At 35.4% G+C, this 27,999-nt stretch overlaps 2 protein-coding genes across 6 annotated transcripts; both read right to left on the bottom strand.

Moving 5' to 3' along the window:
• Positions 1-38: 38 nt before the first annotated feature.
• On the bottom strand, positions 39-26,715 carry LOC128982439 (nibrin-like). 5 transcript variants are annotated; one of them, XM_054401399.1, is made up of 11 exons: positions 26,645-26,715; positions 23,675-23,793; positions 21,170-21,330; positions 13,928-14,087; positions 13,014-13,272; positions 12,425-12,565; positions 7,539-7,708; positions 6,897-6,955; positions 3,296-4,319; positions 2,112-2,261; positions 39-346 (listed from the first exon to the last, which is right to left on the bottom strand). In XM_054401399.1, exons 1-11 carry the CDS (start codon positions 26,658-26,660, stop codon positions 173-175), a joined length of 2,433 nt encoding a protein of 810 aa, XP_054257374.1. In that variant the 5' UTR covers positions 26,661-26,715; the 3' UTR covers positions 39-172. The 5 variants fall into 5 exon arrangements, with proteins under 5 accessions (XP_054257374.1, XP_054257373.1, XP_054257376.1 ...); XM_054401398.1 differs by lacking the exon at positions 26,645-26,715 and adding an exon at positions 25,410-26,083; XM_054401401.1 differs by lacking the exon at positions 26,645-26,715 and adding an exon at positions 25,680-26,083.
• Positions 15,523-17,032, bottom strand: LOC128982441 (52 kDa repressor of the inhibitor of the protein kinase-like). Its single transcript, XM_054401404.1, has 2 exons — positions 16,066-17,032; positions 15,523-15,715 (listed from the first exon to the last, which is right to left on the bottom strand). Exons 1-2 carry the CDS (start codon positions 16,962-16,964, stop codon positions 15,553-15,555), a joined length of 1,062 nt encoding a protein of 353 aa, XP_054257379.1. The 5' UTR covers positions 16,965-17,032; the 3' UTR covers positions 15,523-15,552.
• Positions 26,716-27,999: the final 1,284 nt, after the last annotated feature.

Here is a 27,999-nt window from a genome sequence, read left to right as displayed (position 1 = left end):
GGTCAAGAAGGTATAAAAAAAAAGTTCAATCTTCTTAACCAAAAAACTATATTGTATAAAACGTAACTACATGTATCACACTTGACGTTCCTGAGTATAAAAATATAAAATATAACAAAATAGTGATGGTTGTAAAACAATAGGTAGTAATATAAGTTGTTGCAGCTCATTTTTATCGCTTTCTACCTTTTTTCTTGTCCATCGCAAAGCCCCAGTCATCATCAGGCTCCACAGGTGGTGGGGAGGGAGGAAGTACGTCGTCGATGTTCTCACAGTTGGCGTAGTGTGGCACCAAATCACTGCCGCCTATAATGTGTGGAATAGCCCTCTTGTTTAGTCCTGTAACCTGTGAAACGTAAATTGTTTTAATATAACAATCACATGCTGTAAATGAAAATCTGCTATGCCAACCTTTAGAAATAAATTAAATTTGCAATAGAGCCTTACCACAAAAATGCTATCTAAAATAAAAATGTTCTCCATTATGCCATTGAAAGAAACTATGCGTTTATTGTGAAACATTGGAAAATTTGCCCATGAATGTCTGGGTAAGGCTTATTCCCAATCTTAAAATTCAATAGAGCTCTACCCTCCAGCTTTCAAAGTTATGATGTAAAGCCTATGAGAACTATTTTATTGGTTGATTTTTGTCGCATCCGGGCCTAGATGCTAACAAAGAAGCAGGTACTCAAATAAAACACACAGTCAATATTTAAGAAAAGCCGTATTGGCGTGCGGGAGCCGGTGAGGTAGGACGACTGACTGTACATACATACATAGTGTGTCGGGTGATCATAGTAGCAATGGGAACGGAAGGTGGTGTGATGAAAAAACCAATGGGGTAAGTTTATTCGATCAGGCCATATGACTTCACATTGTATGATCCAATTGTACATGGATCAAGCTAGCAGATTAAATGCAAGCAACCATGAGAATTATAAATATGCAATGGATTTTAATACTCTACAATTTTCATGAAATCAATAGGAAGATTACAAATGTATTTATGTATTTTGTTTACAACTTTTTTCTTCTTATTTCCTTATCAATTTATAACGACCACAAAATACATGACTCGTAGTAAAACCGCATTGTTTGTTTGATTATTTATTCCATAGTGATGTCATTGATAAAAAAAAACTGCTAAATCCAAGGTTCTAAGCCATTCAAGTCCAGATTTGTTAATACTATGGGGCGATCCATCATTGAAGAGCTATCAAAAGCACAGAAAACATATTACTATAACCCAGAATGCCAACCGCATGGTAAAAAGCATTAAGTGTTTTGAGAGAGCTTTGCCTGTCAATCGTACGCAGCGCCACCAGCGTTGCCATGCACTCAGCATAGCAACGCTGGTGGCGCTGCCTACAGTTGACAGGCAAAGCTCTCTCAAAACACTTAATGCTTTTTACCATGCGGTTGGCATTCTGGGTTATAGTAATATGTTTTCTGTGATCAAAAGGCAATTATTGACCGAGTGGTTCATAGTCGGAGATATGAGAGATCATCTGTCATTCCCTATTTCAACCTCCAGAACCAAGCAGTGTCAATCCAAGTGATGGGTTAGGAACCAAGAAGTACCTTATTACACTCTGGAAAGACTACCGAGAGTTTAAGGGAATGAACACGTTAGAGAACTTTTAATGAAACTAAATGAATATCTTGCAGAGCATTTTATTTTTATGAAGCCGAATGAATAAATTATACAACTGTTGGACGAAACTAAATGAATAACTTGCAGAGCTTTTGGATGGAAATAAATGGCTAACTTTTGGAACTTCAATAATAAATACAACTTAAATAATACCAGCATTTTGATGAAGCTTGAGGAATCTCTTGCAGAACTTTATGAAAGAACTACCGAGCAACGCTTGTTTGCTGTACCTTTGACTATTGATAGAATTAGACTTTCCATCCCCATGTTAAGTTGTTGCCTTTTTTTATTAAAATTTATGTAGTTGATATGAGGCACTGGCAGACACTATTTTTTGGCGAATTTGCAGGCTTTTTAACCAACTATTGTAAACTATAACATCTTGGCGAAAGTTGGTCCATATAGATGGGATGGCTACTTCAGTATCCAAAAATTTATGATTGTACTGAATACATACCTTGCGGAACTTTTTAAAGTTCTTGCCGCTGCTGATTGCATTGGCCACTACGGGTTCCTGTTTCGCCACCACCAACGGCTTGACAACTACAATGGTTGTGTTGTAGAGTTCCTTCGATAGCTCATCAATTTCATCATCGTTGCATACCTCCTGTAATCATACATTGGCATTAAATCGATTAAATTTATTTTTATTACCAAAAAAATGAACCACAAAAATGTCAATGCTCAATATTACATATCATTAGATGGCAGACAATTTATATACAGATTGTATTTCCGGCTCATTGTCTGAGTTCAGATTTGCAGCATTGATCTTTACTAACAAGTATGTGTAGATAGATTCATATAGAATCTACCTTCCATCATTCAAAAATACTTTCTACTTCTAGAGATGTGGAGCCAGTAAACTCTATAGTATGCTAAATTGAATATTTGGCTTCAATGTAGGATTTTTGCCAAGTGACAAACATTTTTCAAATTGTCTTTAGGCTTGAAATACATAAGTTATGATATTTAAATCCAATAACTCCTTTAAAATGTTGATTGATTTCTTTGTAAAAGTCTAAAATACTGAGGAGATACTTAAAATGCTCACTTAGGGGGGAAAATAGCCTAACTAAATGATTACTTTTAAATAAAAGAAGAAACTATCCGTAAAATGAATAACTAGACGCCCCATCTATATGGATTAGCTGTAGCCATTTCATTAGTAAAAAAAGTTCGTAGTTGTGTGACCCAGTCAGAGAATGCGCTAGTGGCTAAAACTATATTTTCTACCTTATTTTTTTGTTGCTGGCCAAGTTGATGGGTCATAGCAGTTGCTATAGCTCACAATAAGTAATTCCATTAGTTTGAATTGGTAAAAAATATTGTGTATTATTAAACAGAAATCAGTAATTTAGATCAGCACAATCTGTTGGTGGCTCACATCAACTACAGCGATTTTGGTACAAAAGCTGGCTACAAATTTAACATGGGGATGGGATGTCTAAACTAGCCTATTGTAAGTTTCAAAGTAAGAGATTATTTTAAAGATAAAAATAATAGTGAAACCCTTCCCTTAAGTGCATCAAACAACTTGCAACACTTTTACTAAAGATAAAACTAGTAAGTTGAAAAAAATTACCGATTATTACAAATGGAATACAATATACTATTATTAGTATAATTCTGATTACAAACCTGTTTTACATTATGGGATTTGTCTTTACTATACACTACAGCCGTCTTTTCATCTGGAGGATCAAAAACAATTGGTTCACTAGCGTCCTGTACATCTGTGGAATTCTCTTTTTTGCTAAATAACCCGAGTTTCACTTCCAGTTCAGGTTCATCTATATTGACAACACTCTCATCTTCCTTTCTTTTCTTTAACGTTTGGCCCTCAGTAAAAGCAAACAAATCATCTTCATTATTCTCATAAGATGCTAAGTTACGATTAGTCATACCAGAGCAACTAGGCCTATTATTGCTCTCATTGATATTGCTCGTATCAAACATATCTGCGTTACTCGACCGGTTACGTTTTTTTGAGCTTTTGCTCGATATGAATGAAAATTCATCTTTATTCTCCGATTTCGACTGATTACCCTTTTTGGATGAAACAAATGAAAACGCATCATCCTCATCTTCATCCATCACATTTTGATGAGATCTTTTAGATGAGGCAAAAGAAAATGCATCATCCTTTACTGTGGATGTTTTCTGAGTTTTACTAGTCTTGTTTGAAAACGAAAAGTCATCATTTTCTTCATCATCATTCTTCCTTGGTTGTTTGTTCGGGGTAGAAGTTGACTCATTGCTGGCGTTTCTCTTTTTTGATGATTGTCGGCTTCCACTAGGGGCAAAAATATCATGGTTAGAAGGAGGTATTTGGATTGGGAATGTCTTTACTGATGACTGTCCAGACGGAGCAAACATATCCAAGGATGGGTTAACTATCTGATTTGCCTTTGGAATATTTTGAGACAGGTTGGATTTTGATTTAGTTAAAGTGTTTTTATTCACATCACTCTGACCGGAAGGAGCAAACATATCTAATGAAGGATTAACAATTGGTCGGTCTTTTGGTTCTTGCTTGTTAGAAGAAGTAGATGGTACATTGGGATTTTGGCCTGTCCTGTGTTCATCTCCTTGAGAACTGAAGAGGTCTTCTGAATTTGCTTTTTTTCTTGGATTGTCATCATCACTTGAATTTTCCAATACTCTGAAACAAATTATTGTGTGAGTCATAAAACAACTTTAAGAACAGTTTTTTTGTTTTTGGATGATGATGAAAAATTAATTATTGTCAAAAATGTTTTTTTTAATCAGAAAGTTAAATAAATCACATAATATATACCCATAAGGTTATATTACCTTAATCACCTTAAATATATGTAACCTCATATATATTATATCACAGTGATTAAGAAAAAACAACATACAACATGAAGTTATCAGCCGGCCATGCACAAGTTGTTTATAAATACAAAAACTTGAAAAAAAGGCGATTAAGGTAATGTAACCTCATATATATTATACTAGCTGTGTGCCCGTTCTACGCACGGGGATCTCATCATAGTCAGTTAAAACCTTCTTATATACTAAAGCACAGCAGTTGGTTTGCATATTTTCAGATATGCTGACAAAACTATTCCTTCGCAAATACAGTATCTGACAGTTTCAAGCCAAAACTAATGCTTCGCAATTAAATGTAACCCGGATCTTGTTGGTCCATATGTTAAATGCAATGATTAAACTAAAAAAAACTGTATCAGCATTCTTGACACATACTTTCTCCCATGAGTTTGTCAACAACCTTTATCATGAGTAAGTGGTGAGAGTAAATATACGGAAATGGGATTTGTACAATTTTGTTCAGAATTCAAAGGACTATAACATAACGGTTAAAGGTATTTAAGGTACTACCTCAAACTCATAATTTAACACTTTATTCGGGTTGACATTTTCATTATCAAGGTGCTCTTGTCCTTTTCGTGAAACACTGAGAAATAAGGACATTAATGCGTTACCAACAGACATACACACAAAAATACAGAACTTAATTAGGGAATTTGCTACGCTTTAAGCATAAAAAAGTACATATAAAATTAGTATTTGAAATCTTTGTTAATGTCATAAAATTTTATCATAACAATTTATATTTGCTATTGCTTGGACCGGAGATGACCCGAAATTCTGTCGAAATGCTATCTGAATCGGTTTGCTATATGAAATGAAGTACAGTAGGCCTACTATAGACGATTTAGATTGGTCATTTATGGTAAAAAATTACCAAAATAGACCACGAACTATTGATACATATACATACAACGTTCAAAGCGTTTGAACAATTCATGATGGTTAGCTGAATAAATGTTTTACTAAAATGCGTTATCGCTTAGCATAAACTAACATTTTGGAATCCAGACAGAAAAAGCAAAAATTATACAGTTAAGACATCAATAAATTGAATAGGCCTACGCCTGTAATAAATAAGGTGCAACACCACTAACTAATTTGTAAATTACTGTGATGTGTTGGTACGTAAAAATGATAGATTACGTATTCTCTAAACAATGATTGCTGGTATATCTATTAACAATATAATGAAATGTGACAAAAATCACACAACGTTGGGTTTTTGGACGTTTGTAATTTTATTTCTTAAGTACCTAGGTAGGCCGTGTATTCTATGGAAAAGTACCAATATCAAGGACCGTTGTCGAAAAGGTTGTTAAAAAAATAATTCTGTAAGAGTACGTACCCAAGAGATGGGCTATGGGCCTATTGGCTGTATGGTCCAGCGATTGCATCACACGGTGAGTAGGAACTATTGACTATATATAGTCAATGGTAGGAACAGAAAGTGACACATTGGAAAATCGAGCTTAGCATAATCCGTAAACCTCTGTTACAATCACCCTCTGCAGTTGTGATTTTTTACTTCACACTTTACACAACCGCCATTGAAGAGCCGTCAATGAGTGGAACCTTGTTTCTAAGCTATTGGTGACGATCATTAGTAAATTTAAGTTTCCCAGCCGTATACAACACTGATTCAATGTCTTCTTTCTGGTTATCAAAACTCCAGAACAATTTTATACACAAAGAATCTCTGGTTCCTGACCTGGATGATGCCTAGTTATTTAATTTACGATTACACTATATTATTCCACTTGCGATTAATTAAATCCTTTATGTAAGAAAAACGTTTTTAATCTCACTTGGATGGGATTTGCCTTCAAAACGTGATCGGAAATGGTTGCGGTGTTTGTAAACAACATTTGTAAACATTTCAGTGACAGCTAGAAAAAATAATCTTGATCCGAACAGCTGTTCGTTATTTCATAGATGATTATGTGATAAAAATTGGACGAAAACTTGACAAAAATCGCACAAAACTGCATTTTTGAACGTCCGTAATTTTAATTACAAAGTAGTGAGGCCATATTTTAATGGCTAAAGACACTCTCGCCAATCCAGTGAATACTTTAAAACGACTTGGGTCTTGATAGGTACTCTCGTTTTCCTGGAGAAGATTGTGTAAAATGCCATCTTGAGTGTTGCAGAAAGACAGAAAGACAGACAGACGGACAGACAGAAATTTAGATGAGACTTGTTTCGGCTTCTTTAATGTATAAAACGTAAAAATAACCTAAAAATTTATGATTCTGAGCAATGTACAGACAAAACTCTAATTTTATTTAAATACATCATAGTGACTCAGAAAAAACAACATACAACATTAGGAAATCACATCATCTTAATTGTTGCAGTAGTTATCTAAATCTACACATACCTTTTTTTACTACTTGATGGAGCAGTCATATCTACAGATGCTTTGGAGCTGGTCGACTCCTGTGAAATTAATGTTTTCATTAATGCAATTACTGGATTTCATCCATTCATCTATTGTTCTTGTTTGCTTATCATATAGATGAGTTAAGAACTGATTATTCGGATAGGAATTTTATTAAATTGATCCATACTTAACACTACTTACCCTATTACAATCCACATTAGGATAGATAAAACTTACAGATAGGTAGGCAAGTTAACTAATTACCTACTGGCACTGAAGAATTCTGAAAATTACCACCAAGTCCACCATTAGAACGCAGAAGACGATTACAGTCACCAATGTCATCGATATCGCAAGATATGTTCACGGGTATTGCCGTAATTGTAGGAGACGATGATCAGTGTCTGTGTCGCCAAGATAGAAGGATATCTACACAGGTGCTGCCATGATTGCAAGAGACGATAACCAGTGTTATCAAGATTGCAAGTTATGCTCCTCCCGTTATCTGACCTTTTGACCGTTCTGACCATGCCCCGGTCCCATCATGGTGGGATATGAGGGATTTTACTAGTACTGTATGATTTTCATGAGAAAATTGCAACAGATGGAATAACTTTTGAACCGTAATATGTACATCACCTCAGAGTTAGCGCAGATAGTGGTGATCTGCTGAGTGTTCTGAGATGAGTCGCCAAACAGTGACTGAGGGTTGTGCCTAGGGTTACAGTGATGATCCAGACTACAATACAGGATGCTGAGACCGATCTCCGATTCCGGTATACACCTGACTCCCTCTGCCTTCAGCTGACCTGTGAATGTACATGCACATTAACTTTTCCAATTAAAATTTGCCATTCCAATTACATTTTCAAGTGTAGTATGAGAAAGAAAAACAGGCCAGATGGTACAAAACTGCACCCCCAGCTGTCCTTGAACATTGGGTGTAGAGATGGGCCGAGTCCTGAATTGGTCGATTCCGATACCGATTCTACAACTTTGGTTTCGATTCTCGATTCCGCACTCGATACCGATACCTGTTAAAAATTCATTTAATAACACACATAACTTATAAACTTATGATATCACTTTATTTAATCTTTATACAATAAGATAACTGCATTGTATTGATTAAGGTTACATAGATTAGGTTAGCCAAAAAGGAAAAATAAGATAGGGCTATTTAAAGAAGACATGAATTTTAACATATTTTATTAAATTAATAATTAATTGATAATAATAATTAATTGAGCACAATCACTAATTTAGGTAGACCTAAAATGTTCAGAGTTTTTTTGTTTTTTTTTTCATAAGAATTCATAATTCGTACATCTAGGCCTACAATGAATGTTCCATGTTGCTTGAGTTATAAACCCAAAGTCATCTTCAATATTGTCATCATCAATATCACTTAAATTACTTAACGAATCATATAAAAAAGTCATGGAGATCATCACATCACGAGAACGGAGTGGAGATCATATCCATTTTGAACAACTCAAACTCACTATGCACGCACAGAAAACAAACAACAATACCCCCGTCGCAGCAAACCTGCAGACTTAGCGAATTTCCATCTGCCTGATTGGATTTAAACTAAAATGTCCCCTAAAAAATATCACATTTATTCCCTATTTAAACAGAATTAATTTAATGAGTACTTAGGTTTCCTGCAACAGGGAGGGTAAAAAAGTTTTTTTAATGTAAAATATTAAAAGGTACTGTGGTTTAGTAAGAAATTAATGTATTTTCCAAATTTGATCAAAATATGTTCATAAACAAGCAAACTACAACAGTTGACTTATTCTCCATAAGAATAACATGGGAATTTTAAAATAACAATTTTTTTGAATTTTCTCCGTAACAATTAGGCGCATAATAACGCTTCAATATACTAAATTATTTGTTTTTTTAAGCTCTACAAAATGGTTTAAAAATAAATTGTGAAATTTTGTGTTTTTAGGGTCAAAAATGGGAAAAACCTATTTTTACCCCATAAAACCCCCCATAAACCCCCGTTCCCATAGTCCGATCATGCTGGTTCGCGAACTCATTCAAGTTTATCCCGCCTTACACCTTTAAACCAAATTTTATCAAAATCGGACAAAAATTACTCAAGTTATCGTGCGGATGGACACAATATATATATATATATATCTATATATAGATATATAAAAATTTGAACGAATGGTGTTTTTTGCCTCTGGGGACATCAAAATGAAAAAGTAAATCGGTCCCGGGCTTAGGTCTTACCATGAGACCTACGGTAATAGCTACTTCCCTATAGGGAAATTCGCTAAAAAACCAAAACATAGGTTAAACAATTCATTTGCCATTTGCAAACTCATGACAGCTGTTTCAGTTCAGTCATAGAGAAACAACATAAAAAAAACGATAAAAATACATCGCTACATGGCTTTCTACAATAGTCACCATGAAGCCCTGAATTAGCTGAACAGTTCGTGGGGTCTCATATCTTATAATGTCATAGCTTATAATCGTGAATTTGTTCCATAGCTTATAATCAGTTATAAGCTATGCCACACTTTCACAAAAAATTATAAGCTATGCCACAATTTGGAGTTAGAAAATGTGAGTTAAACCATTGACTATATACACCTTATGTGTATTATATGTATACAGGGTGAGTTTTAAATGTCCCCCCCAACTTTTTTCTACATTTTTTTCAAATATCAATCCCAGACCACTTCCAAACATTGTTGGGTAGTAAGTACTTCATTTTGACAAGGTGGTCATTTCTGGCCATCTTGGATCCGCCATATTGGATGCAAAATATTATTTTCAAATGTAAAGGTGGGGTTGTGACCCATTATTTTGAACTAGATTTTTACCCTGATTACAATGCCACAAACCGTTTCAAAAATCTTGATTCATTCCAAAGTTATGAGGGCTTTTTAAAACTTTATTTTTAGCCCATTTTAACATTGTGCATTTACAAACTAAGGACCATAATCTCAAAATAGTGCTAGATAAAGATAAATATACACTAACAGTCATTGTCGACTTATTTTCACTTGGTTATGACTGATGTAATTTTTTCGGCCGCCATCTTGGATCCGCCATTTTGAAACATGATAAACTATTTTAAATATGAAGGGGGTGTTGTGGCCCATCATTTCGGATTACTTTTTTAAGCTGAACTCAATTACATGATCCGTTTTTTCATTTTCATATTTTGATTTTGAAATATTTAAATTTTTAACAAAAAAAAATGCAATATCTCATAAATAAAACTTGATAACAAAAAACTGATTGCAACATAGGGTTTAGCTTAAAAAAGTAGTTCGAAATGATGGGTCACAACACACCCTTCATATTTAAAATAATATATCACATTTCAAAATGAGGAATCCAAGATGGCGGCCGAAAAAAATACATCAGTCGTAACAAAGAGAAAATATGTTGACAATGACTGGTAGTGTATACTTATCTTCATCTAGCACTATTTTGAGATTATGGTCTTAGTTTGTAAATGCACAATGTTAAAATGGGCTGAAAATAAAGTTTTAAAAAGCCCTCATAACTTTTGAATGAATCAAGATTTTTTAAAACAGTTTGTGGCATTGTAATCAGGGTAAAAATCTAATTTGAAATAATGGGTTACAACCCCACCTTTACTTTTGAAAAAAAAATATTTTGCATCCAATATGGCGGATCCAAGATGGCGGCCTAAAATGACCACCTTGTCAAAATGAAGTACTTACTACCCAACAATGTTTTGAAGTGGTCTGGGATTGATATTTAAAAAAATGTAGAAAAACGTTGGGTGGGGGACAATTAAAACTCACCCTGTATATTAAATGCTTGTACCATCTGGCAACATTGCCTTTGATCTGACAACATGGCGGCAACTAGAGTTCTGTTAGGCCTAGTTGTCTTGTCACTGTTGTCAACTGAACACAGCTGGTCATACCCATTGCTACTCGTTCTGAAATGCAATGGCAATCTATTTTGGATTATAAAACTATTACGAATGTGAGATAATGAACTTGGAATTATTTATATTAGCTGACTTCAGAGTATTTCAAATAAACTATGATGTGCCACTCTTTACAACCTTCAATGTCAGTTGAGTTTAGCATTATTAATTAACCTTACTTTTCAGAATCGGTATCAAGCGAAGTATAGAGTATCAGCGATTCTTGGTATCGAAGGGATCGAGGTATCGAGAATCGGAATCGGCCCATCCCTAATTGGGTGTTTTGATTGGCCTTGGCTAATGAAACAGCTGATCATAGTACGCTACACATGGCAATCTGCTCTATCCTACCTTTGACTTTGGGATACTGAAGTAGACTTGAAATGTTTATGGACCAGCCTGTAGCCAATTATTTTTATAAAAAAAGATTATCATTATAACTTTTTTATAATTAAAAGATTATCATTATAACTTTTTTATAATGATTATAACTTTTTATAACATTATAACTTAATATAATAACATATCTTCAAGCCACAATTACTTTTGTTCATCAGTCAAGTTCTTGACAAATTTTGCAGCAACTCTGCGCATAGCCAAATCTTCCATTTAAATTGAAAGAACTGAACCAAAACTGATTCCAACTTAATACGTCGATCCTCCATCACTAAAACTCAAACTTAATTGATAACTTCATTGATTCAACTTGATGATGGTCTCCCAGAATGAGGTTCACTGTTTACGAATGTGTCTTTAAATCTGTTGTACTACTCTGTGTTACACCCATATAGTGTCTTCTAAAGGCTTTCTGAATCTTAAGAATCGTTTGAGCTTGGCAAAATTGAATGCAGTATCGCTGTTCCACCCTTTCTGTCATTTTGCTTACCACAAAAAAATTACAAACACTAAGTATACACAATTTCACATTTGGCGGCCGACAACAAACTGATGCCATGTCAAGGTCACAAGACGTGCTTTACAGTTGCCTCAATGTACACACAGGGGTGCAGCTCAATGCAGTTGTTGTATTACTAGATAAAAAATAAGGTCAGATACTTTTTGAACAGTCCTAATTTTTTTTTTTTATTACATATGAAATAGTATATATAGATTAGTAGCCTATACATATGATACTCCTTTATTCAAAATGGCGGGGTTATACAGTTTCTCTTTTTGAACGCATTGCACCCTCAATAATTGATTGATAAAACCTGTGGTTGAGAGCACAAGTATTGATTTGTTTCTTAATAATTAATTATAGCAACAGTGTTTTACTTTCTTGGTTACCAGTAAATTTTTATGTTATTTGTGATGATAGTTTCAAGAAATTTTTTTGTTGGGTCCTAGGACGCTGAAGCTAGGCTGAAGTCAGGGATTGTTTTTCACATTACTTCGGGATAGACCTAGGGGTTGCGGCATTATCACATAGATAAAATTATAAAATCCATTGGTGATTTGGCGGGATTTGAACCCGGGACCTCAGGTACCAAAGTCCTGCGCTCTAACCACTAGAGCAGCTTGATCCCCAGTTTAAAGGGAAAGTGTGTATTTAACATGTGAAAGTATCAAGACTCGGTTTTCAACTTACGAGCAGCATTCATATATCCATCAGCAACTTGAGATTGCTGAGAGCCTTGCCTGCCTGTGGTGAGTTGCATCAGAACAGTTCTGGCCTGCATCAGCTTTCTTTGAGGCCAAGACTCAGCTGAGAACTCGACCACATTACCACCTGAAACACAATCTACTATTTAGTTTCCAAATAAACTCATATAGTAAAACCTGTAAAGTTGAGGGGAAGTCGCAAATGTGACATACAAACAAAGTATAACTTAATATCACAATTAATTGGCTTGAAAAAGTAGAACTATAGCCTGATGGATCCACTGTAGCCTAGATGCACCACAAAATGCCTCAATATTTTCAAAGCGTGTTAACTAACAATCTTTGGGTCTGTACAGAGTTTTAAAAATGAGCTGAAGTGAAAGTCTTTTATTATGTGTGTAAGAGTGTTTGTTTTATGACAAATATTTTTTCTGTGATCTAATTGTTAACAAACTTTTTTAAATGAAGTGTATATTTTGACTCCTTGAGGGCTTGAAGAGGTTTCTACTTAAGACTAAGACTAATTAGTTGGCACTACAGCATCTTTTTTGAAAATAATAATTTGGCCTACTCACCAGCTGCGGTTATCATGGGTTTTATCCGGTTTAGTTGTCTAGCTGAAGTTGCAACAAAAGTATACCCTTTGAACAGCTTAGCTCGCTCAGGGTTGGGGGTGAAGGACACTTCTGAAGGATTCAACAATGTTTCCACCAGTGGAGGCACAAAGTCCTTGTAGTCTGGCAGACTTGCATCAGCAGCTGCCAAAGCATCATTGAGGGCTTTCCAGTACGCCGGAATGACAATAGGCTTTCCACAAGCCAAAGCACAAACAACCTAAACAGAGCATGAGATATGGTATCTTAATATATAAAGTTCTTTAGACACTACAAGGATGTACCAATACTATAAGAAAGATACCTACACGGATCTACTTGTACAAAAATCATAGTTTGTTAAAATAAAAAAATAGTAACAGAAAAAAATGTATTGCCTTTGAAAAATATTACTATACAAAAATATTACTTTTTGTTGGTGAGTCTGTGGCCCAGTTATAAAAAAGTCATGTTTTGGGTTCCCACATGCCTGTACCATAACTCATATTATTTAGGCCCATCAGTAGGTCTACAGTTTGTTTTTGTACTAGGAACCTACAATGGCTCGCCCCTTACTTTGCTTGATAGGTTTCTCACGATGGTCAGAGGCCCAGATAGAAGTTTAAATCCAAAGTTGAAGCTGCAAACTTAAAAAAATATATAAACAAATCCCAAATGAATTTGCAACATATAAGTTAAATTTACTAGAAAGCTTTGCAACCGTGCTGCTGTTCTATGAAACATCATGATTTAAAGTTGTTTCTCCTTGAAATCAGATAATCGTAATGCATAATCAAGACTATAATGTGCCTAGAGATTTAGCCACGTAAAATCAGCAATACTCAAGGGGCATTCTATGATGAAAATTGTTAATAACTTGCTTAATACTCACATACCTTTACAGTCATGGTTAACTTGTTCATGGTGAGATGGGTGCAGCTGTCCTGCCAATCTTTAGCCACTTCACCACTCAATGATTCCACAAAATTCTGCACTTCAGCCTTCTCATCTGCGTTTAGGGTTGATGTTGCTACGATCAGCGGAAAATACTCGACACTGAACATTAAAATAATTGATCAATACACAATTTAGCATAATAACCACTAAGAGTCACCAGAGTTTCTGGCTTTACTACCACTACACTGCTACACTAAGTAAAAGTGTTAACATGCAAATACTTTGAAATGAAAATGTTAGAGGATGAAATTAAGCGTCACAATATGTGAACTCAAGATTTTTTTAATTATAAGTAGTGAAGTTGTAATACTGTGTTTTAAATAAGTTTTTAACTAAGTTTTATTAGGAGAGGAAACACACTTCTTGTCAGTGTACTCTCTCTCTTACTATCTTCTATATGTATAAAATATTAATACAGGGTCAGGGTGAGTGTACAATGTAGGCCTGATGAGATGCCTAGTGTAGTCTCTTCTATGCTATGACCAGTTGTTTCTTTAGCCAATCGTAGCCAGATATAGTTTCAATCAAACCATTAAAATGCATTTTCTTTTATCAACATTACTAAACTGGCTACAGCAACATTAGATAAGGGTTTTGCAAAACCTTTCAGTTATAATACATGTAGTTGTGTCTCATTTGGTCACAGTGGCGGATCTAGAACTATCCTAAGGGGGGGGCTAACCGGGGGGTCTGGGGGGTATGGAATACCCCCCAGCAAGAAGGGGGGTTTCGGGGGTCCTCCCCCGAAAAAATTTTTGAAATTTAAGTGTCCAAAATGGCAGTTTTAGACTAATTCTTTGTCCAAAGTTTAGTAAAAAAAATATTAAAATCGACATCAACTTCTATTGAGAATAGAATTTTTGCCAAACTAGTAAACTTTTGTATTACTATTATTGTCATGATTATTTAATGGAATAATTTTATAACGTGAATGCAAATGCAAACACTAACCTTAAAATTCTTGTTCGTTTTTGAATCACTGTTGATTACTAGATTTTGCACAGCCATTGATTATTGCCTTTGTTTTCTCTTAAAATACTACAGTCGTGGGTATCGGCATCGCTTTGAACTAAAATAATGTAGATGTATTAAAGAAGCGAGCAAACCATATGTTTGTATTTTTAAGCATCATTTTGACAGTTTAGTTGTCTGCTCGATTTGTATTCAGCGTTGAATGTTCGTTCGTGGTGATGTTCCTCCATTACAGTGAGCTGAAACCCTACTACACTGCACCGATTTGAGACACCTAAAAAGCTCATTTCGGCATTACAGGCTTTCAAACAACACAAAAGTCATAAAAGTTTATCCAGTTTCAGTAGCTTAGCCATAATCTTCTTAACAAAGATTGCCTCATATTTTTTAAAATATAGCCTTTAGATAAATTGCTCCCCCAATTAACACAAACACATACACACATTTGTTACGTTCGTTAAATAGTTAAATTTAACATTAAACTTTTTCAAATATAAACACTGTGATCAGTAATCGGTGCTATGAATACAAAATGAAAGACTTAAACTGAAAATCGGTTTTATTAAACATCAGATACATAGAAATAGTTTACTTAATCCTCTTCCCAATTTTCCAGGCTCATGCGTCTGTTCTTAGATCTGCTGAAGAGGTTTATAATTTCATCTACTGGCACCTCCCTTTCTTTTGATATGTTTGCTAGCGCCAGCCCGTTCAAACGTACTTCTCCCATAGTACTTCTCAAGTAGCTCTTCAACCTGAACACAAACAAAACCAATAGACATTCATTAGAGTAGGAAAAATAATAGACCATTCGGTCCGTTCATCCTGCATTCCTCTTTTACAAACTACAACAAAAGTAATTTTGATTAATTTTATTTTACAAACAAGGAAAATAAACCAATTCCAATATATTTTATGTTTATATTACGGAACTGATATTAGATAATATTTCTCTTGGAAATGTTGAACATTCAATATATTACAGGTTTTGAAAGCTTAAAAATATGTGAAATAAAAATCAAATCAAAGTATAATTTCATTGGATTAATTATTTTGAAAACCAAACAGTATTTAAGTGAATCACCATTTTTAATTATATAGTTACCTCTTTAAAGTTGAAAATGAGCGTTCAGCTGTGGCGGTTGTAACCGGGATCGTCCCCAAGACTTGAAGGAGGGTGCTGATCATTGGGAAAAAAGAATAGTCCAGTTCTTTGATTGCGTCAATCACTGTGTCGGGGGGGTTGCATGCATTTCTCCACTTATTCCTCCACATCTTTATTTCTGCTGTCAGCAAGCTAAAACTCCCTATCTGGTCCGTAAAAATTTGGTATTTTTCAGCAGCTGAAACAATTGTATCGTCTGTAAACCTCTCAAGGTTTGCCGGAATAAGGCCTTCGAGAGGAAGGACCCCACAAAAATCTCTGTTGAACCTCTTATCAATCTCGGATATGAAATGGTCCACGAGAGGTAGGAATATTGTTCTTCTGAAGTATTCTTCGGCATTTTCAGATGGAGTGTTGCTTCGATTCTGTTGTCGTCTGCAGGTTCTCGGCGTTGAAATGTCAAACCCAAGTTCATCGGCAAGTTGAACAGCGTTTTCATACAGGCTATTAAACTCGAGATCAGCTTCTCGTCGAATGTTTCTAAAGTTCTCCAAAATGTCTGTTACACTTACTAAAGCTGATGAGAGGTCTTGCTTGGGGCTTTGCAGGCGTTGGCTTAGCCTTAGAGTAAGTCCAAGGCAGTACACCGCTACTTCGAGACCAACGATGAATTCGCTTTTTTTAATTGCACAAGACAGCATATATGCTTTCGATGATATTTCAGGCGTTTTACTGTCACTCAAGGTTTCTAGGACTGTCACAACAGGAATAATCAGTTCTTTAAAGGTAATGAGGCTCTCATGCCTCTCAACCCACCTCGTCGGACACAGTGCCTTTAGTCTTTGCTTTTTTGAATCTGTAAAATTAGTCTTCCCTATCTCATCAATTAGAGCATTCATTCGATTAGCAGAGGCTGACAAAAATGTTGACACAGTTCCAACAGTTCCAATGGCATTCCTTATTTCTGGAATGTCACAACATTTTGTGATACACAGGTTCAAGGAGTGGCTGAAACAGTGTGTGTAAATGGCTAGTGGTTGTTGTTGTGAAATTAATGCTTGCACGCCATGTAAATGTCCTGCCATATTTGCCCCACCATCATAGCCTTGGCCACACAGGTAATCGTAAGACAAGCCAAGCTTTGACATTTCTTGGTCTATAGTTGACTTTATTGACACACTTGTAGTCGATTTTAGCTCTACAAAACCAAGGAACTCTTCTTTTACCTTACGGTCTTCCATGTCGATATAACGGACACAAAACGTAAGCTGTTCTTTTCTACTGGCATCGGTGGTTTCGTCACATAAAATCGAAAAATACTTGGCCTTTTGTACACTTTCTACTATTTTGGATTGTAAATGTTTTCCAATACACTCTATAATCTCATTTTGAATGGGTTTGCTTATGAGTGTACTGTTTTTCCTACACGTAGAAAGATGCGACTTTAGGTCTTCGTCACCTGCATCAATCCGAAATGACAGGAGGCTTTTGAATACGCCATATCTTCCTTGAAGAGCCATTTCTCGTTCATCTTCTGAGAGTTTTCCGTCATCTCTGTGGCCTCTGAGGGGTAGGTTGTTTTGGGCACAAAAGAGGATTGTCTTCACTATGGGTTTCAGCCTTCGTCGGTTTTGCTCAATAATGTTGGCTTTTTTCTTGTCCATCATATGACCGACATGTTTGGTAGGTAAGCCAGCAGTTTCGGACGACTCTTTGAAATTTAGAGCTTTCTCTTTTGCAAACTGATGATACTTAGTAGATTCGTGGCATTTGATCTCTTCTGTTGCCTTCTTAAATTTATTTAACGGCACTTTCACAAATGTTTTAAGAACCTGAAACAAAACGTGAACTTTACTTGTTTTTATAAAAAATTATGTTGCATTATTTTTTTACGTCTTAAACAGTCAAATTACTTGACCGTTTTCAAGTCGAGGACAAAAAATAATTCCTATGCCTTTAATTTTTTTTTTTCAAAACGAGAATCTTAAGGGTGTCAACAATATTAAATTAGTGTTCTATATTTTACAAAACCACTTAATTTTATTATTTAGTAAAAAATTAACTTCAGCAGCTCTTTCATTATAGAAGTTACAGTAACAAACAGATTTAATACAATTATAGATTTAATTAATTTGATTTAATACAATTATTTGTATTAAACATTACCGTACTTATAATTTTTTTTTTACGTAAACATGAAATTATTGCCCAAGTTAATGCTTTTTATTTATACGAATAATTTAATAAATGTCCCGTTTCGGCCTTGTATTTCGAAACACTTGCAAAACTTTTAAACTAAAAAATGTTAACGAAAAGAATACTTTATCAAGTATAGAGACATGGCTTACCTGACTTCCTATTCCCGCTTCAGCAGGAGCAAAAAGAACACAAATTTTGCAAAATCCTCCAGGTAAGCATTCACTGTATGCAAGCCAGTCGTGTTGGTCTAACCATTCTCTTCTGAATTTTCGAGTTTGCTTGCCTTCAACTTTAGTTGGAAAATTATATTTAACTGGAGGTACCCAAGTCTGAGTCAAAAATTGTAGCTTTTCGTTGTCATCTAGAATTTTCCCAACAGCCAGACCAATATCATTTGATTTATATGTTCCACCACAAGTGGTTGATATACCAGGTGGACCCTAAAATAAAATACATTTTGTTATGGCCACTGTTAGTTACCGATGATGGTAGAGTCACATACCCATATTGGCCACACCTTACCCGCTAGTTTAAGCCATCAAATAAAACTGATACTTCAACAGTCACCATAAAAAAATGTTCCTTGTGAAATTGGGGCATAGGTTAGGTAATCTATGTGTAATCAAATTTTAAACAGGAAAATGGACGAACTTGGAGGCCTAGGTATAAATCCCAAAGAAACATTTCTAAGGTAAATTATTTTTTTATCACGAGGATATAAACACAACAGAAATTACGAAAACATTTTGTTAAAATCAATAAATAATAAGTTGGGTTTTATAACTTAATGCAAGACGTAAAACAACGATGTAATAGTAGATCTAAACGCGTCCCGTCGATGAATTCATCTCCATTCATACTTGGCTTAAAATACCTACTTTGTATCGTCACCATTTAATAAGAAAGTATTAAAGAATTGTTTATGTTGGTAGGCCCCGGCCCGAGGCTGGGAAATAAATTTTCCTTTTATGAACGCAAGTTCTGAGCGATTCGTGTCCTGTAAGAATTATTAAATTTTCATATATCAGACATAGGCTATTTCTAAAAATAATGCAAAACCTTTTACTTGACGGTATTTGCTGAGAAAATAGTCTCTGAGTGTCTACTCCATCTCCTTACCTCGAGCGTGACGTTACTAAAAAGCATACACTACCGCTTAATGTTAGCCTATACTTACCATATCATGAGAAATCCCCATCTCGCCTCTATTGAAAGTCTCACTTTTATTTGACTCATCATCCAAACGGCGATGCTTCTTGGAGAATTCATTACTTTGATCACTAACTGTAGTATTATCACTGACTGTGCTTTTATTCACTTCGCAACTTGCTTCACCAGCAACAGAAACAGTACTATTTACCTTCTTACTGAAATAATCCGTAAGTCTACGCTTCATTTCTAATAGAAATACAAAACTAGTCAAATTAATTTCACCCTCATGAACACTGACGCCACTTTAAAACGCTCCCGCACAACAACAAACTACTGCGTGGCAGTAGGAAGTAAGACTAGGACACTGGACGGGCACTACTGGAGCGTGGACACTGACAATGGGAATGGCTATCTTCGAGCGTACGTGCCAAAACTATGATTCTATGACTCATAGTCATAGCGCGGAACGGTCCAACTTAACCGGTGGCGGGGGAGGAAAGTGTGCTGGAGGCGCATCCCTTCCCTTCGGCTTATTTCGGGCACAGACGGCCAGAAGTTTCGAACCGTACAAGCGCTGTTCTGTTGCAGTCTTAAAGGTCTGTCCAGTTTAAAACAAGCAGTAGATTAATTAATTGTAATGCACTGTCGTTACATGAAATTAGATTAAACACGCTCATAAATTATTTTCTTTATATTTCAAGCACCTGCAAGTCTCATGGTAAATTGTTGGTTTAACTAGGAATTTTTCCGTTTTATACAGTGTAAGTTTAGACCCGAAGGGGGGGGCTATAGCCCCCTTAGCCCCCCCCATAGATCCGCCACTGTTTGGTCAGTTTTTAACCAAGTAACCAAGAATCAAAGTTCCTCTTATATTTTTAATGTTGTTACCACTTAGTAGATAAAAATTTTAAGATAGGCTCCATTAAAAGTACAGTATTTATGATGAGGGTAAAAAGAGGGAAAACTGAAGAAAATTTATAATCACAATTACCAGAATTATTTTGTTAAAAAGAACTTATGAATGGGAAAGTGTCAATGTCAGTTTGGTAGATAAGCAAGAATAAAGATACCGGTAATTGATCATAGAGTCCAATTATGTACTACATAGGCTACGATCCCGCTAATCCATCACCTATAGGACCAGGACAGTGAAAGGATTGGATTATCTGCGAAGCAGCATGTTTAGGATTTTCCCATGATCGCACAAGATGAAGATGATGTTTCCATTGCCGCAGTAGATATTGAGAATTTCGCCACAATCGTGGAAGGCAATAGGACTTTAATGGTTTTTCCGTTACAGCAGAAGATTTTTAAGGTTTTGAAATATATTCACACAAAGATCATACTGTGACCGCAGGAGGCGTTAAATATTTTGCCTCAATTGCCGAAGACAATGATTTTTTTCATGACCGGGGAATCTGTCCAAGATATTCCAAAACTCCCAATCTACGATAAAAATGTTTCCGTTCCACAGCACATGTCCTAAATTTGGCCGCAATTTGGGGGATTAATTAATTACACCGCATAAGTCACACACCACACAGGTCGCATAAGAAAACGATGATGTTTAATGATTTTGATTGCTGAACACATTCATGATTTTACAGTGATTGCAGGAGATGATGTCCACATGGCCATGGGAAATAGTCACAATACCATTGTAAACGATATGGGATGGCACAGCCTGATTAAGCAAGGAGTTGGAAATAGTTGAGGATGGATTAAAGGGGTTCTAATATACTACATTACATACCTCCAGACATTCCATTGGATGCCAAATCGAATCAAGTCTCCATTGTTTAAGGTGATGGGTTCATTTGGAGAAATTTGGGTCATCTCTCCTCCCCCACAAGCTTTAAAAGTCCCATATTTGGATCCCAAGTCTTTCAAAAGTATTCCAGCACATTTGTTTTCCTAAATCAAAATGTAAAACTTACATTTTTACATTATGTTTTATGCATCTAACTAATATTTGTGATAACATGCTCTTGACAAGGGTAGGCTAGAATAAATAAGTGTTAACAAAAAGTAAAATCTTTTAAACTGAACTGAAATAGTTTGCACCCAGAGGTTAGGGATGCTTGATCATTGCAACCCCACTGACTTTATTCTTCGTAGCTTACAGTTTAGTTTGGTCGTTTGATCACTGGTTAGGAAAATTTAACGTTAACTTAGTTTGGAATGATACAATAAGGTCGAGCAAGATGGTTGAAAAGCACTTTGAACCATGTTTACCTTCTAATGTAGGCTTTCGTGGCCGGTGTCATAAGAGTTCATGGTGTTTTCCGACGTCAGCCGCGTTGTCACTACTACACTATCGCCAGACGTTTCGCCCTTACTGTGAAGTGGCATCCTCAGTAGCTAGGCTGAGACTCTCTAGTGTAGTAGTGACGACGCGGTTGAGGGTGAAAAACACTATGAGCTCTCATGTTTACATTACTTAACCAGACCAAATATTGCCAATGAAATTAGTTCAGTGGATTGAGATACTGTAATTGAAAAGTATGAGCATGAAATGCTGAATAGAGATTATTCTTTAAGGTTCATGAAATATCTCAACATATTATAGCTGCTATGTTTCATCAATCACAGGCTATTTCTTATTATATTTCATTTCTAGTATAATATTTCAATTCTAGGAAATTGGCACAGAGCAATTCCCTTTGCTATCTGATTATTCATGTTATTATGTAGTTTGCTCATGGGAATAATCAAGATGAATACATAAAAATACATTGGCTAATACATAACTAGCCCTCCAGGGATGGGGAACAAATTCTTCTAATCCACAAAATAGGTAGCCTAGGTTTTTTTCCAAGAGGTTGGCCGCCTCTTTTAACCTTGCATTTGCCTGTTCACATAGACTATTTGCCCGTGCGTGGAACGTAACCAGCAAAGTAAGGGGTTAGCCGGTACAATACAAAGGTGAACTGTACTGATAAAATGTTTGTGACAGTGACCAGTTTGCCATAACTTTGCCTGTATTAAATAATTTTAATTTAATTTCATTTACATTGTAATTATTGGGATACACAATTAACATTACACATTTGTTGAAAATGATTAGGACTAACTGCAGAAAAACATTTAAATTTAACATAACTGTAAGAAAGGTTCAACACCAACCTAAGATGTTAGTAGTAATGTGTTAGTGTTGTAAAAAGTAATTCTCAAACAAAGTACCACTGCTTCTTACAAAAATTACCAGTAGGCTACCAAGAATCGTCGTCGAAATTGGGTGATGGATAATTGGGAAGGCCTACGTACCAATAGGAGATGGACCATAGTAGGCCTATTCACGGTATGGTCCATCAATGGCAGCACAATAGCGGTGAGTCAAAACCAAAAGTGACACATTCGAAAAGCAAAAGGTTAGTAGCATCCGTAAACCTCTGTTACGATCAAAACTAAACGATCTGATATGATCTTCCAAGATCGCAGCAACATCCACGATCATCCACTGCAGTTGTGATTTTTTACTTACATAACAGTCATCGAAACACCGTTAATGAGTGAAAACTCGATTGTAGGCCATTGGCAACAAAGATAAAAAAATGTCAGTTTCCCAGTCATATACAACACTGTCATAGTCTTTTTCCGGTTATCCAAACTCAAGTTTACAATTTTGTACGCACATAACATCTGGCTGTCGACTTGTATGATGCCTAGTTATTTAATTTAATTTACAGTTAGGCCACGTCAATCACACATTATTGTTCTTGCGATCAATTTAACCCGTAAGATAACTTAAGTCATAAGGTTATTAATCTCACTTGGTTTTGGATTTGCTTACCCAAACAGCTGTTGTTATTTCATTGATGACGTATTCCCTAAACAGATGATTCTAGGCTTAGTAGCCTATTTCATAAATGACGTAGCCTATGAAGTAAACATTGGGACAAAACGTGACCAAAATAGCACTAAAATTTGACTTTTAACGTCCGTTTCATTTCCAAAGTAGTGATGCCATTATTTTAATGGCTAAAGGCACTCTTGCCAATCCAGTGAATACATTATTTCTTGGAGTAGGCCGCCTAAGGTGACAGAAATTGATATGAGAATTCTTTCGGCTATCGTATCTTAGGGTATAAATACCGTAAAATAACAAAAATCTCTACCATTCTAACACTTTATGGATCAATCCCTCCTTGAGAAGTAGGCCTATCCTCTGGGTTGAACGATGGCCTACTTTCTCCAAGAGAAAAAAAGAGATGAAAGTATTTTAGGTATTCAGATATGGTATGATTACCGTACTTACTTGAAGCACGATAACTTGTGCATGTTTGCGGCTGATTGATTGATCTCCAAGAAGTAACAGGTCTCCATCTTTTCTGCTGATAATATTTTGCTTTCCAGGCTGAATTCTATAAACCAAACCTGAAATAGTGTTTTAAAACAAAACGTTAGTCACATTGGGTAGTCTACATGTTTATGGTGTAAACATGTACAGTACTTTCAATGAGGTATTTCAGATCAGGTGTCCAGGCTGATGTCTTGACTGTAGTAGGCCTACTTAAACCAGCTTTTAGCCAACATTAAGAATCTCCCATTGGGCATTTTTCATTATCATTTACATAACCAAAACCATGAAAGGAGGGCTAAAATGCCTACCATATTAAGTAAATGTGCTGTGATATAAATAAACTAGGTAGGCTAAGTTTTGGGTACTAAGTTACTAGGATCACTCTTGACTCTTGAGGAATCAATTTATCAATCATCATTTATTTGAGACTGTGGGGATGCCCCCTAGGTGCATATTTTAACCTAAATATAAGTGAAGGATGAGGTGTAGAATGTTGTGTGAAGATATTTGGAGCTTTGTTACAGACTAGTAGTATAGGCTACAGTATATCAGCTTCTGGTTATCCCAATAAAAGGCAAAGCTCTTACGGACTGACTCGCTCATCACTAATTCTCCTATACTTCCTATACCTAGGTCACTGAAATTTGATAAACTGATTTTTTAGACATTAGGCTAATTAAAAAGGAAAACGTAAACATGACCTTCGGGTTCCGTCCCGGTTGCTCTGGAGTTTCCCATGTTAACCTTAAGTACGAGTACCGGTATTCAAAAGGAATCTTAACAGCTTTTTCAACTAAACAAGTTTGTTCTATAGTTCTATGATGTTTATCTATTCTATGTTGTATAGTCTATCAACAAGTTTTTCTCCCTCCAGATCCATCCTTTTGTTAGGCTATATAGTTTTGTTTTATGTTACGTTAGCTCTTTCACAGTTTATTATATTGTTATCATTGCCATAGTCTATTATTGTTATGTATAGTAAATTTATTAATGTTAATTATCCACAATGTTGTCATTTTGATGGTTACTGATTGTTATTGATGTTAAATAAGTTATTCACACTTATTGTTATTGTAGTTAATTATTTACACTGTTTCTTGTTATTGTTATTGATGTTTATTATTCACAATTTTTCTTGTTATTGTTATTGATGTTAATTATTTACACTGTTTCTTGTTATTGTTACTTTTTTCACAATGTTGTAACTGTTGCAATTCACTCAAACTGTCCACCACCACCACCAAACTTCTTACTCATTTATTGATGTTTTCTATTGTATTATCTTGTTGTATGTAAATCTTGTCTAATATATTATTTTGTAAAATGGCGATTGCCGTCGGAATGAATAAATGAATAAATAAATGAATGTTCAATAGCAGTAAGGTCTAAAAACAGGGTGCAGCACTAGGCCTATTATTTTTAGGGAATTTCCTATGTAGGGAATAAGTTAAGCTATTACCGTAGGCCTCATTGCAGGACCTGGACCTCGACACGGGACCGATTTATTTTTTTGTTTTGAGGTCCCCAGAGGCCAAAAACACCATCCCTTCAAATTCATAAAAGTATATTTAAATATACTGGGTGTGCCACATAAGTTAGGGTGTCTTCAAACTGATTACGGAAAAACGGCTTAGCATGCAAGGATGAAATAAAATTATTTTAGGCTACCTACCTAGGGCCTATGACTTACCTTTGTTATCATTTCGTAGAAGCCACATGATGGGACTATAGTTGTCGTAGGTACCGGTACTCAGCAAGGGCTTAAAATATTTTCGATTGATGACAATTTTATTTAACTAACCAGGCCTAGTCTGGCAAGAAATTTAGCCTCGGTAAGTTAAAACATTATAAGTTAACCTCACAAATTAGGCTATATAATGTGAATAACAAACTTGGACAATGGTAGAATATCGTGTTGATTTAAACCTACTGCTTGAAGAGAATGATTATGACCCTTTACCTTATTTACCCTTCTTTCTGTTAGAACTCAAACGTCTGAGACTGCAGTAGCGTAGGCCTACTATAATAAGTTAGAAGTTTAGACCAAGGAGCACATCACAGCACAACACAAAGCACAACCATGGCCCAAATAACTAAGTTAACTTAACTTATCCTCTAATGTGATTTAATAAGGAGAATGAAAAATGTAAATAAAAATAACTATACACTGGACTCAACAGTCAACAACACAGTCAGTACAGTAGTTAGTTAGTACACAACCACAACAGTAGTAAGTAAACAACAGCGCCTAGAGCACTATTATTTATCTCAATCTCAATCTCTCAATGGATTATTGATTGGCCTAGAGCCTAGCAGAAGACGGGGTTTTTTGTGTAGTGAAGTGAAGAGTAGTGACCATCCATGACTTGACTTGACTGATGATGAGGTTTTATTGACGTGACGAAGGACGAAGTAACAAAACAAAAAACAAATACCTGACGTCTGACGTCTTGACGACGAGGAATTGCCGCGTTTGCGCGCGCAAAACTGTTTTTTTACAGTGTAACCATAGAGTATGTAATTTATACTGGGTGATTGATATAAGTGTGCCATCTGTTTTATTCGAAAAATATAACAGATATCAAAAAAAGTTTAATGGTAAGAGCCTTGGAGGCTGCACTTTACTTTAGGTCCTACACTCATTCAAATGAAAATATTGATTATTCAATTGTTTCATTCGATATGTCGTTTGGTTAGTTAGGTTAGGTTAACCTTACCTAACTAACCAAACGGTATATCCATTGAAACAATCGATATATCGATATATCGAACGAGTGTAGGACCTAAAGTAAAGTGCAGCCTCCTTGGCTTTTTATTTTAGAAATTGTAGTAAAAATAAAGTCGAAATAGTATATCATGTTACTAGTCCTGGAAAAAGTGTTTACCGGACTAGTCCGGTACACACATTTTGGACGAGTTACGTACGATAGTTTTGCGTCATACTAATAAATCTGTACAAATCCTCGTATATTTCCACCGACTAAAAGACTAAAAATCACTAATCATAACCTCTCAACCATTCATTGCCACCTAGAATACGGAATGGGCACACGGGAGATAAGCGTCTAGACTGCCAGTGCAACTCCGAGGAACGAGGATCAGATCGGAAAACCACCTACCACCGCTCCGTGCCGATGGCGTGACGTCAACCATTACCGCAACGATACGGAACTGAGTCATGAGCCTTGGTGGTGTAGTGGATAGCGTGTCGGGCTGATAATCGGAAGGTGCCGGGCTTAAATCCCACTGATATCACTAACTTTTTGTCAAATTTTTTTTTTCATATCAGCAAGTTTGGTTGGTTTGGTTAGGTTATGACAGTTTAATTTTATAATTTAAAAATTATAAAATTGAATTTATTTTATAATTTTATTTTTAGAACAGAACTATTTTTTCGATTAGTAAACCTTCATCCGAGTTTTTATTATCAGCAAGTTTGGTTAGGTTATGACAGTTTAATTATATTTAATTTAAATTTAACCTACAAATGATACGTTTTGACAACAACAGTGATAGAGATAACAAGGCTTAGTTGTTAGCGTTTCGGTTTGGTGTTCAGGTGGTCCCGGGTTCGAATCCCGGTGGTAGCACGAATTTTTTGTCAACAAATTTTTCATATCAGCAAGTTTGGTTGGTTAGGTTAGGTTATGACAGTTTTATTTTATAATACTAAATTTTAAAATTAATTTTATAATTAATTAAAAATTATAAGTAATTATTAATTAGATTTTTATCTTATACAGTTTTTATATTAACAGCAAGTCTGGTTGGTTAGGTTATGTTATGACAGTTTTATTTTAAAAATTAAAAATTTATTTTATTTTTTTAAAAGTACAGTATTTTTTTAAAACATTTTTTTTTTAAATAAGTTAAAATTTTTTTAACTTATTTTTTTTAGTTAATTTTATAACTAAAAATAAAAATAAAATTTTTCAACTTAGCGGTTCTAGCGGCGAACGCTGACACTACAAGATATGTTAGCCTTAGTCCCTCCCGTGTGCCCCACCGCCTAAAATACAGTATAATAAGCTGATTGGTGTCCGGTAATAGTAGTTTACGCAACGATTGCGTTAAGTTAGTCTTTACGACACGAGTAGAAATTTTAATTACTTAAAAACTTCTACGAGTGTCGTAAAGACTATTAACGCGAGTTGCGTACACTACTTTACCTACGACCGTTTTTTAATTACTAACAATCTGGTTTTTCTATAAGTATAAAAGAGGATGTTTGTATTATATTTGTTTGGCAGTGATAAACTCAGACACCGCTGAACCGATTG

This window comes from Macrosteles quadrilineatus, unplaced genomic scaffold, assembly GCF_028750875.1.
Source record: "Macrosteles quadrilineatus isolate MER2022 unplaced genomic scaffold, UCM_ALF_1.0 Scaffold_336__1_contigs__length_95189, whole genome shotgun sequence".
Taxonomy (NCBI): domain Eukaryota; kingdom Metazoa; phylum Arthropoda; class Insecta; order Hemiptera; family Cicadellidae; genus Macrosteles; species Macrosteles quadrilineatus.
Note: the sequence above shows the minus strand (reverse complement) of the source record. Positions and strands in the feature narration are given on the sequence as shown.